The sequence below is a fragment of the Caretta caretta genome, chromosome 8, assembly GCF_965140235.1.
Source record: "Caretta caretta isolate rCarCar2 chromosome 8, rCarCar1.hap1, whole genome shotgun sequence".
NCBI classification, from domain to species: Eukaryota; Metazoa; Chordata; order Testudines; family Cheloniidae; genus Caretta; species Caretta caretta.
The window spans coordinates 78,758,502-78,771,715 of NC_134213.1; the positions used below are offsets into that span (position 1 = coordinate 78,758,502).

At 41.3% G+C, this 13,214-nt stretch overlaps 1 protein-coding gene across 4 annotated transcripts in view; it reads right to left on the reverse strand.

The window, feature by feature from the left end:
- Nucleotides 1-10,336, reverse strand: part of SH3GLB1 (SH3 domain containing GRB2 like, endophilin B1) — a 34,067-nt gene extending 23,731 nt beyond the window's left edge. The window contains exons 1-2 of one of the 4 annotated variants that reach the window (XM_048861385.2): nucleotides 10,177-10,336; nucleotides 3,100-3,241 (exon numbers count right to left, since the gene is read on the reverse strand). In XM_048861385.2, the coding sequence (XP_048717342.1) occupies nucleotides 3,100-3,241; nucleotides 10,177-10,248 (214 nt within the window). In that variant the 5' untranslated portion in view covers nucleotides 10,249-10,336. The remainder of the gene's footprint in view (nucleotides 1-3,099; nucleotides 3,242-10,176) is intronic. The other 3 variants (XM_048861386.2, XM_048861387.2, XM_048861388.2) reach the window with 3 other exon arrangements.
- Between the last annotated feature and the right edge of the window lie 2,878 nt (nucleotides 10,337-13,214).

Genomic DNA, 13,214 nt, shown 5'->3' on the forward strand with positions numbered 1-13,214 from the left:
TAAAATTGAATTTTGTATCTGAACAGTACCAGTTGTAACACTCAATTTCATGCTGAATTAATCAAAAACACCCATCTTTTAATTTAAGAGAATCTTACAGGATTTCCAGTTTGCCACACCAGAATGTCAGAGAATCCACGTATTTTGCAACAGAGTTTAGGTCCCGCTTCCCATGGAATACTGTGAAGATGTGAACAGCCTACAAAAATTATGATTTCTAGTAGGTACAGCAATTTTCACAACTTCATAGTATCAGTGAATACCTCTGTGTAAAAATGGAATCCACCGTGGGCTGACCGTGCTTGTGTACCCACCAAGCTAGGGAAAATGGAAAGCAGTTACCCTGAGCGACTGTACTCTGACCACACAACGGGTAAGTAAGGAGGCTGGCTGAAGTTGGGGAAAACAGATTCTCCTAACTCCTCAACAGGGAGCTTGGATTTGGAACAGCTGAACAGAAACCAAGGTGGTGACGCTAACCTTAGAAACCTCAGAGGCTGGGTGGGTCGGGGAAGACTCTCAGCCACATAGGAAGTTTTGGGCAGGAGAAGGGAAGCGACTGGGATGTTTTTGTAGCAGGGAGCCCTGGTATAGCTGCAGGACCAGCCAAGGTTAAAGTGCTCCATGGTTAAGAAAAAAAGCCATGTACTGCAGGAGGAACATGGAAACCTGCAGAGAACTCTGACCCTAGCCCAAAGAATGCTCTGGAGTGGTGAGGCAGGGAAATGCATGCAGGCTGTATTTCTGTACAGATCTGGGTACTTATCAATTAAAGAGAGTAAAGTCTGTGTTATGCCTATCACACTGAAGAGTTAACCCAAGCATATAGAACAGCTTCCAGACTAACAGAGACTTTGACACAGCTTTTCTATTACTTTAAGATCAGCAGCTACAGACTGAATCATAAAGTTGAGGGGTTCTTGCTATAATTGTACATGGCACTTTGCATTAAGATGGAACCCTATGCAGGGTGGATAATCAACTTTTTAAATAAAAAAGAAATCTGATTTATTTAATTGCACTCTTTAAAAAAAAATCAGTGTAGGCTGCCATAATTTCAAATATATTAAGGCCTAAACTCAGTATAATCTATTACAATTATTTAAATTAAGTAAAAATATTGAAGCAGTATACCACTTTTGCTGTGAAATTTTTAGATTCACCGAACTGGTGGAAGTCACTGGCTGAGCACCTGGGACCAGAGTCTGTTGTTAACGAAGTGCTAAACCAGCTTTTGATGGCAGTAGCCACTTTTGCAGGCGCAGAAAGAATTGAATACATTGAAAAGAAAATATTCTATGACTAGTTCATTGAAAAGCCAACTGAAAGTTGAAAAAAAAGCAGGAAAGCACGTTTTCTCTCCAATCTCTGGATCAAAAATGAGGTGTGTGCGGATGAGATCTAGTAGCATGGAAGTTTTGAAGAACAGTGACCATACACAAACAGTTCAATTCAATAACTACGGATAATACTTCCTTTGTTTGTTAGGCCAGTGTCAAACGAAAACAGGTTTGCTAAACTTTGTCCAGCACATTTAAGATGTTTTTTGTTCGATAAAACAGTTTTAAAATTGGTTCGTGCATTTTTAATTGAATTCCAATTTCTATCCAAATATAGCTCAACGTAAATGAGTAAAAAATTAATCTAGCAAATTAAGGTATTAGTTAATATTTTAACTTAAAAATGTAAATGTTAAGATTATGAATAAATGTATGTGAAGCTATATAGTTGCTTAAATGTCTATAGGGAAGGTTTCTCTGGTTAGGAAAAAGCACCAAATTTAGTGTAAAGGCTATATTTAATTGAAAATCAGTATGTTCTCATTGGTTGGTAACCACTACCATCAACCTGTCTTTAGGAAAATAACTAAAGAGTACAATGCAAAGTAAGATAAAGATTAAGCATTTAAATCAATGTTTCCTGCTTGATGATTAAATGATGATTTAATTAAAAAAATCTGTGATTTCAGTTAACTGTTATTTACATCAACCCATCCACCCCAAAAGACATTAAAAACAGTTTATATAGTTTAATCTATGTTAATTAATGAGAATCATATGACCCACTAAAAAAAAATCTAGAAGAGGAAATGAAGATTATAACCAATTGAAACTGTAGGGGGAATTGAGATAGAATACAACTCAAGAAAATCATTCAAGCTAGAAATTGGCTAGGATATTAGGTTTACAACTTGGAGTTAAGCCAATATCTTGTAATGAGAAGCTTAGTTGATTAATTTAGTCTTATTCTGTGAGCAGATTATTTGAATTTATTCACTTTAAGGATTTACTGCCAATATTTGACATTTGAGCTTTGTTGCTTGTGTGTGACCTATCAGCTAAGGATCATGATCTTGTTTATTTTCCAGCTGAAGAAGAATACAAGCACTTTTGGTTTCCACAAATACACATGAAAACTTGAAGTTTTGTGAACATTTCCCTAGTAAACCACCACTCAAATATTTGTGAAAAGCAAACCAGAAGGGCATGGCCAGAACAGATATGTTGCAAAACTCAGAAGTGTGCTGGCCTTGTTCACCAAAGTCTAATCAAAACTCTTTTTCGTAAAGAGTCACTAAAGGTAACATGCCAAGTGATCAGAACCCTACTTCCTATTCTCAAAGAAAAATATCAAGCAGCATCATGCCCCTAATACAATGGTGGAGAAGCGACACAATACAGACTGAGGGAAGAGTGACACCTATTAAATAATCAACATATCTTCCCGAGCATTTTGTTTTCCTTTGGGGTAGGGGGAATTCTCTCATCTTAGTACTGATGAAGACAGACCCTGCATAGCTTAGATGAGATATGACAGGATCAGAGCCTAAGATGTTTTGAGACAACCCTCACACAATCATTATTCTGCTATAGATTCCAGATGCCGTTTTATGTAGTCAAGTCTTTGCACTGGAATTAAGAGCTAATTTATTGCATTATATCAAAAAAAGCATTGTACATCTTGTACATGTAAGTTTTAAACAGGAACAATGAACTGCAGTGTGTTTAAATATGCAGCAGCGACTCTGCCAAATACACACACAAATAGACAAGCCCGTTAACACTGAAGTATCGATGAAAAACCCAACAAGTTTCTTACTTGGGTTTGGCTGCAATAAAACCTCTGTCTGTTTCATAATTTTTTCTGTCCACAGTTTAGTACATTCTGCTTTGCTGAGGAGGTTCTCCAAGTGAGCATCCAGTTCAGTCTTCTCTGCTTGACCAAGTTTTTCTTCAGTAAACTATTGGTTAAAAAGAGCTAGATTAGCAATGCAAGTCTGGTCAGCACAAACACCCTCATGTAATGTTAGCCTTTATCTAATTATGTTTTATTTCATGTAAAAGCCTTTTTGAAGACTGACACTTTACTCAGTCTTCAGCAACTAAGCCCTACTAATATTACCGAAAAAATAATTTTAAATGAAATGAAGATACCTTTGAAAGCTAGCAAATGTGCATTTGAGTTTGCAAGTTCATACTCTGAGCTTTCAAATTCTTACTGAATTAAAGCATACTATTCATTTCAACTGGTGTTTAAGTCACCACAATAGGATTTTAGTTTTAACATGGAGAAATTTCATGCTCATGAAAGAGCACACAGCATCTGTGTCTGGATCCAGAGACAGGTATGCTTTCCCAAACAGCTCTATTATTACACCTCAGTCCTCACTTGCAAACCTGGTGCCCATCACAAGCAGATATTTAAGTCCCAGCACTATAGGCAACCGCCAGCCATTTTAGGTTGAGTTTTAGTCTTTCAGTTACAGAAAATTGCTCACTGGTGGGTCTGGGTCTTGTTCTAACCCCTGAACTGATTTAGGGTTTTTCACCTCCATCTCCAATGTTAGATTACGTACTCATCTGACAACCCCGTTTAGGTTGGGCATTTCCAGAGAAGGAAACCTGGCTAGGTAATTAAATTGTAAACTTTCTCGGGATTTAACATAACCAGACTAAAAGTATTCTGGCTGCAGTAACTTCAATTGTAGTAACTTCAACATTCTCTGCAGTAAGTTGTACAAGAGAACCAAAAGCAAAACTAACTGGAAAAGGAATCAGATTGGACAACGTTGTTTCTCTTTCCATTATGCAGAGTGAAAAAGGGTAACTTGGTAGTGCCTCCTTTTCAAGACTGGACATATGTTCATCTTCACTGGGGATCCACATCAATGCAATGATCTGCACAAATGTTGTCTGTGGTCTTATTTTGTAGGCATATTAATATTGTTCTGTTTTCTAATGTTTATAAAAATAATTTCAAAACTGTTACATTGCTTTACATTTGCTAAAAGGAATGTTTGATTAAATGAAGTTTGATTAAACCAGGTTTTCCACAACAGAAAAAAAGTAACGCGCCTAGCAAAAGAATAAGGAGTTAATAGGAAGAGTAACAGCATGCACCGTTTCTTTTGATGATGAGAATTAGAATACAGATGTAGACTCCAAATTTACTAATCAAGACACTGCCTTATTGAATCAGTTCAAAAACAGACCCTCATCCATCAAGCAGACTGAAGTTTATAAAAACATTAAGGTTTGGCTCATAAAACATGTAGCTCTTGGTTATAACAGATTATGAACAAAGGCCAAATCTACACTACAAACTGTTGCCAGCATAGCTATGTAGGTCAAGGGTGTGATTTGTCACCGACATACCTGTGCTGGCAAAACAGTCCTAGCGTGGAAACTATGCTTTTGCTGGTAGAGTTTATTAGCCTAGATTAGCTATGCCATCGAACGTACAGTTTACCACTAGCAGTTGCAGCAACACTAGTAGTGCTTTGCTGGTATAGTACACCAATGTAATTCCTTCTGTAAACCTGTGATCTAAGATTCCAGGTGACTTTACTACTATATGAAGAGATTTCTAACACAACTCCAGTTTTAGAAAAGGAGCATAAGTAGGTCTCCATTTCCTCAGACCCAACCAAAGAATACTGACCTTAGTATCTGTGTGAGACTTGTGCAGAACTAACTGGCTAAAACTAATCCAGGTAAGGTAGAAGTGAAATTACCTGTCTGGAAGAAGTAACCAAAAGAGACTGCAAGAATATTGGCTTGTTTAAGTGTGTGCGCATCTCCACCATTTGTTTGTCAGATTCACAACACAGGGGTCCGTTTAGACTCCCAGCTGCTACCAGAAGATGTGGCTTGCTCAGCTTTTATTATTTACATAAAGCTAGGAGGCTGCATCCATTCATTTTGTATGTGAACCTCACAACTATCATCCATGCCATCATCTTCCAAGATGAAACTACTCCAATGCATTCTGTGGGGCAACATTTTAAAAGCATCCAGAAACTGAAGCTAGTGAAGAATGCAGCTGCCTGCTTGGTAACTGGGATGTCTTGCCATGATTCTCAGTGGCTGTCTGTGGGTTTCTAATTTACGAGATTATGAGGTCAAAATCAAAGTCCAGAATGGCGGAGAAGCAATGGTAGAGAGAGTCCCATATCACAGAGCATCAAAACCGCTCAAGATTAAGTGCCCACTAGCATAAGACAGACAACACTGCTGGCTCGGCATTCTCCATGAGGAACATTTCACAACATGGGAGTTCCCTCTCCCTGATCTCTAAGAGTCCAAATATTTGAAGGGCATCCCGCAAAGTCAATCTGCCACCACCACCATAGCAGCATCTGAGAGAGGGGAACTTAAAAAGGTGTGGAATTGCTGGAAAAAGGATATTTGAGTTTCTAACTGCTGCATGGTGGATGCTGTACATTAATTATGTTTAGGTATCCATTTTGCTGTATTTTTAATTAAGGTCAAGAGTGCATAGAACATATGGATCTAGTGTTTTATACAAATGCAAATACCTTCATGTTTTTAATAATTAAACTCATTTTCTTTTTCATCATTTGTTTACACTTTTTCATCATACTCAGAAAGTCAAATAAGATTGGTTAGTTTCTCTCTCTAGTTCTCATATAACCTGTAGTGTAAAGAAGTTTAGGGTACAGAAACTGAAGTTTCATAGACATTAAGACATTTCTAGTTCTGTTGTGTTCTTAGATTGAAAGCTCCTGGGGCAGGGAAAGTGCATTTACAAGTCATCACATAAGTTATGGTGCTAAGTGACATTCACCACAGTTTACTTTTGAGGGTTGACTAATTTTGATAAGTTACACTGTCATTTTTGATACAGCACCCTCTAAGTCATTTGTCTTACAAATGAAGAGCTTTTCTATTGTCCTAATGATGTCTGTATGAGCCTTCCAAGTAACAGAGAAGCTGATTAGACAATTTTACTATTCACCCTGTATACACACAAAGTGGTATCAAGTACAGTTTCAATTGAGAGAAAAGACTTACGTACATTAATTCTGAACGTTATTCGCAATGTAGTAACATTTTTAGACAGAAATGGTTTTCATATTGATGTTCCCCTAAGTCAATGCCATTCTGCTGTCACCCTAGTTCTCCCCAAAGTGGTGAAAGCTACCTTAAACTCTAAAATTGAAATGGCTTTATTTCATATCCTCTTCATGATTTATGTATTTAACATTCAAAACTGAAAAGGTAAAGGTGGCAGTGTTCTGCACCCTAAAGCTTTGCCTTTAACTTTTAAGGGATAGCTAGCACATGGCTGCTCCAAAAAAGGCAGATGGTGTTACATTTTAATAAAAGAAAGGTAACACTTTTCTAGAGCTCTATTCAGAGTAGAAAATTAGGCTGCTTTCTAGGACACCGTAACATATTGCCATATTGGATCATACCAGTGCAGAATCTAGTCCAGTAGCCTATCATTAAACCAAATAACAAAAGCAGCTGGTGTGTAATATGGACAATTTATTTAAGGGAAAAACTGGCTTTTTCCACATGGGAACAACTCTGTCTACCCCTTCATACCTTGGTGTTACAGAGCTGTTCAGACGCAAAAGGCCATGTTAGTGAGCTCCTGAAACAGAGCCACTACCTTCCCCAACTCCAGAGGCCACACAACAAGAGATACGGCTTCTGCTGTATGGCCCCAGGAGGAGGGAAAGACTGACCCATTCTTGCCTGGCTTTTGATAGGGAGCATACTAGTTGTGGGAGCTAGTTGGGAGAAGGGTCTCTAGAATCTTCCCAACAATTGCTGTTCAGGTTAGTTTGAGATTCCATTTTCCCCAAAGACCAGGGACATCTGGACACCTTCCTCCTTAAATGACAATCAAGATGAGGATGAGGAAGAACTCTTCAACCCCACAAAAACTTGGTTTTGTTCCCAGCAAGCAGAACCTGTTTTTACAAGGGTGATGACTGCTACGAAGCTTCAACTTCACTAGAGTTGTCCCTTTAAGGGTCCTCCCCACCCAGAGAGAGACAACCTTCTAAGGAGGCAACAGCTTCCCTCTAAGAGTCAGTCCACAGAATAACAGCTGGTGAGTGGAGTGGGCAATGACGAGGAAGATAAGCACTGGTCAACTACATCTGCTGAAGATGAAGGAGCCGCCACTGAATATAAATTCAAGGTACAATTTTCAAAAGCACCCAACTGAATAGGGCTTGGGTCCTCTTGAAAATGTTATGCACCCTCTTGTTATGCATCTCCAGGAACTTCCTCAGGAACACCAAGCTAGAGCAAGCACTTAGAAGTTATTTTCCTACAACTGTATTATAATGCTTCACATTGTGCTTTGTAAACCTTCTTTTGAAAGAAAGATGTTTCACATTTAGAGACAATTTCTATGGCTGCTTATACTCCATACTACCAAGCCAGCTGAACATTAGAACACAAGAAGAGTTTAACACAAACCACAGAGCAGTGCTTGCTGCCACACAAAGAAGGAGTATAGCACTGTATTTGCAGTCCCTACATAGATAGTGGCTTATAGAATTTAAAATCTAGAGAGAAAAGATGGAGTGGGGGGAAGTAGAAGTGGTACAACATATGAGCAGGGTGACAAAGGCAACACGAACCTGCTTTTTTTAAAAAAAAATATTAAGCTTATTGTATTCTTTAAAAAGAAAAGGAGTAGTTGTGGCACCTTAGAGACTAACCAATTTATTTGAGCATAAGCTTTCGTGAGCTACAGCTCACTTCATCGGAATGCATCCAATGAAGTGAACTGTAGCTCACGAAAGCTTATGCTCAAATAAACTGGTTAGTCTCTAAGGTGCCACAACTACTCCTTTTCTTTTTGCGAATACAGACTAACACAGCTACTACTCTGAAACCTTTGATTGTATTCTTTGGTCAGCAGTTGATGTAGCAACACTCACTTCTGCATTTCCACTGAGGCTTTGTCTACATTAAGGTTTTAACCTCGGATGTAGCTACACTGGTGAAAACCAATAACATAGATGGCAGTGCACTGGTTGTAAGCCATGACTCACAGCAGTGCAACATACCCCAACTTTAACCCAGGGTAGATGGCAAAAGATCTACAGTAGGCTTAAGTGTTAAGTTGATTTACATGCAAAAAAGGAATCAAGATATTAAAAAAAAAAAATCACAAGATTTACATAGAGATCTTACAATACAAGGAAAACTGTGCCTCTTTTTTCCCCGTCCACTGAGGAAAGAGAGTAAGCCACTACATAATCGGGGGGGGGACGGGCCATAAAAAAAGTCTGGGAAGTATGGAGACACCCCCAAAGACCTCGAAGAGGACAGAAAAGAGATAAATGTGCTAGAAGAGGAAACGATCCAGCTCATAAAGAAGCCATACCAGCTTTAAGATTGTTTTAATGGCACCGATTGTTCACTAATCTGGGTCTTCTGTTATGTTTCTATCTCACCTCTACAAACCATCCCACTGATCCACATGGTTCCTTCTTGAATGTGAAGATTTAAAACAGTACTATTTTCTCAGGGTCATGGCTAGATTCTGGCCAGATATTAAAGTATTCTTTTTTGCATCCTAAAATTTTAAGCAAATTCAAAGCCTTATTGTGACTCACCAAAAATATTATGACACCCCCAAAATGAGTTGGGAGTCTGATACCTGAAAAGATTTGCTGTGGCAGTGATTACATAACACAAGATCAGAGGCTTATGCCCCCCCCCGGACTAAGGAACAGGAGCCAGTTTCATTTTTTTAATGCTAAGGACACTGTGCAAGAGTAGTTTGGAGACAGAAGACTGCTAAGAGAAAGTTTTTTGAAGTAATATCAAAATCCACCAGCATCTCCTTACAGAGAGATTGTACATCTTTTTAAAGTATTCAGACAGGTTCATATGCCAGGCCAGCTGCTTAAGGTACATCACCCATGTTCACTTGCTTCAGATGATACAATTTTTTTTTTTTAAACTTACTGATGGAAATTTACCTTCACATTTCAGACCCCCAAAGGGTTAACAGATCCTGTGTCGGTACATTGTACAACACTGTTGTAAGATTTCAGAGTAACAGCCGTGTTAGTCTGTATTCGCAAAAAGAAAAGGAGTACTTGTGGCACCTTAGAGACTAACCAATTTATTTGAGACAATGCTTAAATAAATTGGTTAGTCTCCAAGGTGCCACAAGTACTCCTTCACTGTTGTAAGACACAGCTGCTCTATCTAGATAGAGTACTTACTGTACATGCCCTGCCCCATGTCCATAGCATCTGAATTACTCCTCCTCCCCTCCCAGGCCTGTGGGTTGGGGTTTCCCGTCTCCCCTTCACAAACCCCTGTAGCGCCGAGGGGCGCGGCGTAAACGCCCACCAAAGAAGAAAGGCTCACACCTGAGGCGGGAGGGGTTGGAGGGAGGAGCCGGTTTTTAAACAGGGCGCCTCGCTCTGTAACTGGAGCCGACTGCACCGGCTCCGCTGGAGAGCTGGCATCAGCCGCGGGTTATTGTACTACCGGGTAGGCGAGACAAGAGGCGCCGTCGCCTCACCCCGCTCAGCTCGGGGCACCCCGCTCCGAGCACACAGCCCGGTTCAGACACGGTCAGCGCCCCACCCCCCAGCTCCATGCCCGCCCCCCAGCAGGGACAGGGGCGCGCAGCCAGGGGTCCAGGCCAGTCTGTGACACACCCCGCCGCCGCCCCAGCCCCAGCATGCGGGGACCGGCGTAGGGCCCGGTTCCGGCGCCAGGCTCCGACCGAGCGCGGACCAACGCCCCAGCCGCCGGGCCCCGCAGCAGCCACCCAGCACCAGGCCGCAGCCTCCAGCACCGCCGCCACAGGCGCTGCCCGGGCCCGACCCACAGCCCGTGCCGCGGCGGCTGGACTCTGCTCCCCCGCCCGGCCGGCCGCCGGTACCTGCACGGCGCGGCTCAGGAAGGTGCCCGCATCGGCAGCGAACTTCTTCACATTGAAATCCATGATGTTCATCCTCGGGGGGGTCGGGGCTGAGTCAGCCCCGGCTGCCGCTGCCGCTGCCCTGCCTTGGGGGAGGCGTCGGGCGCTGCCTGCCCCGGCCCGACTCAGAGGAACCCGGCAGCCGATTGGGCGGAGCGCGCGGCGTCAGGGCTAGGGCGCCGCCCGCGTTACCGCCCCCTGCCCTGAGGCGCTGGGACGGACAGGCCTTAAAGGGGCCCGCCCCGCCTCAGGGGATGCGCGGTGGACGAGAGAGGATCGGATCTGTCCTGGGATCCGCCTCGGGCGATCGGGGTCAGAGGGTGATGGGGGATCCGCCCCGGGATCATCCTCAGCAGGACTGGGGCTAGGAAGATTTATATGCAGAGAACAGGGATTATAAACAATCCTGGTGGGAGAATCTGGTTGTTTGGAGGGTCACAGGTGAACTTTGTTTATTTGCCACCCCTCCGAGATCATCCAGATTTCACCGGTTCAGATGGCTTGCGGTGCGCTAAAATGTGCTATACCCATTGGGAGAGGCAAAGTGGGTGAGGTAATATTGTTTATTGGACCAACTTCTGTTGATGAAAGAGACAAGCTTTTGAGCCCCACAGAGGCATATCCTCTCTGAATGGGAGAGATTAACTCCCCACTTTGCAAAATCTACTGTTTTATATTAGTCAAATCATGTTGTTTGTCTTCCAAGAGAGTAGTCTCAGGATAATTCATGACAAGGTAGATTGGGAAAGGCCAAGAAAGACTACAGAGAACAGTCCCATTTGTATACATAATGCAATTTATTTATTTACATACAATGTATCTCTGTACCCTCTAGGTGCCTTTAATGTAACTTAAAATACATTAATATACAAATATAAGGAAAGTGCAGGAATTAATATAATCTAAATATAACTCACAACAAACCAAAAAATTACAAGCTCAAATTACTCTGCCACTTAAATCATTTCCCACTATTAAAATCCCTTCCCCCACCACTTCCTGACAATTTATAAATGCTGGGGAAACAAATATGAGATTTGCTTATATAGAATAGTTTGGAGTTGACTATTATAGTATGTGACATGTTGCATAAACAAATTGCTATTTTTAGTTGGAGAATAATTTGGTAAACCTGTTTCACTTAAGCCACACCACAGCAGCAGTAATTACTGGCTAAACTTAATAAAACTGTTTTGCCTATGGTCAAGGAGATTCTAGGGTACTAGGATAGGAAGTACATTCAAAACAATCAAGGTTTCAGAGTAGCAGCCGTGTTAGTCTCTCAGGTGCCACGAGTACTCCTTTTCTTTTTACAAAACAACTCAGTCTTGTTTACATTCTTCTACAGGGGGATGCCAGGAAGGGGCAGGGAAAACAAACAAACAAAAAAAACCCCAAACACTTTCAGCAAAGTTGCCATTGTACAAAACAGTAATTGATAAAGATCGGGCCTGAAAGCTACTGAGTATGTATGCATTTGCTCTGCTCAAGGGCATTTTACCATTCATCTTTTACTTTAGCAAATGTATGTATCTTTGCTGATGGAAGGCTGCTTTCAAACCCTTTTTCTACTGTTGATTTATCTCCATTTTGCTGAAACTATTTTTTGTAATATAACCTGTCATTGTCTTTCAAACCTCAGAGGAGGCACCATGCTCCTGTAGAGACTATAGTATAGTGAGAGTGAGAGGAGCAGGGTTCTATTCCTAGTGCTGTCACTCTGAGATTTTTCTGAAAGTCAGTCAGGCTAAAGTTTTCAAACTTGAGTACATAGATAAAAGTGGTCCTGATTTCAGGGGTTGAGCCCCTATAGATGCCATTGATTAAATGGGAGTTGTGGTTGCTCATTGCCTTTACAGATCAGGCCACTTATGTCTCTAAATATGGATTTAATAGCTCATTTTAAGTAACAGGCAGTGTTTGAAAGTAGGGTTGCCATCTTTCTAATCCCTGAAACCTGAACACCCGGCCCCATCCCTTCTGAGCTTTAATGCTCAGAAAAATGGGGTTGAAAGTAACTGAGATATAGATGAAAATCAGTACAGATTTGAAGCTAGTCCCTTGTTATCAGCACAGTATTCAAGTCCTCCTCCTCCCTCACTCCCCGCACTTAACTTCTCCAAGAAGAAACTGACCTTCCTGAAACTTTGCATTCCTTTTCTCATCGCAGAATAGTTTTTCTGGGAAGTTTGAACAAAAAAACCCCAAACAGTTTTAAAGCTATGGTATATTGAAAACTTCCCTAACAGGCACTTTTTTGTCCACATGCAAAATGCTTGGCTGATAAACTCAGAATTTGTTTTGTGGGCCTTGGTCAGGAGAGGTGCCTTTTAGTTTTGGGAGGAGCATGAGGGATGTAAAAATATATAAAAAGAGTTGTTTTTAAGCGTACAGGTCACCATCCATTAGAGTCCTTCTATTAACCTCAGTGCATGTTGGATCTGGCACATAAAATGCAACATTCATCAAATAATAATGATAAACATTTGTACTATAAGTATTTTGTAACTTAAATGTTTATGAATATAAGCAGTCCTTCTTCTGACTCCAGCTCCTGACTGTGGGAGAAGTAGGGGCATGACCTCAAGAGCAGGAGGCCATGAGATTCAAGGCTTTCACAAAAAGTAACACCATTAGATTCAGTTTAATTTCAATGGAGACGGATTTAAAAAACAAAACTTTCTGCAGTGTTTGTAACCCAACATTATACTGGCTCAGGGGTTCTCACATTCTTTATAGTGTGGACCACAGCGCCTGCCATTTGTGCCTCCCCTCTCCATCCATGATCACATAACATCCCTGTGGCAACTACAGCAATTGCTTACATGAAAGAGTCACATTGAAAAAGTATTTATGTATTAGAATTTTCTTTTAATGTAGTTTAGCAGCTGGAGATGAGAGGAAGAGCCAGTCCCTTGTGACAAGCTAGCTGTTCACAGACTGCCAGCCAGCACTCTGCAGAATAGCAGTGGTCCAGGGACCAGGGTTTGAGAATTGCT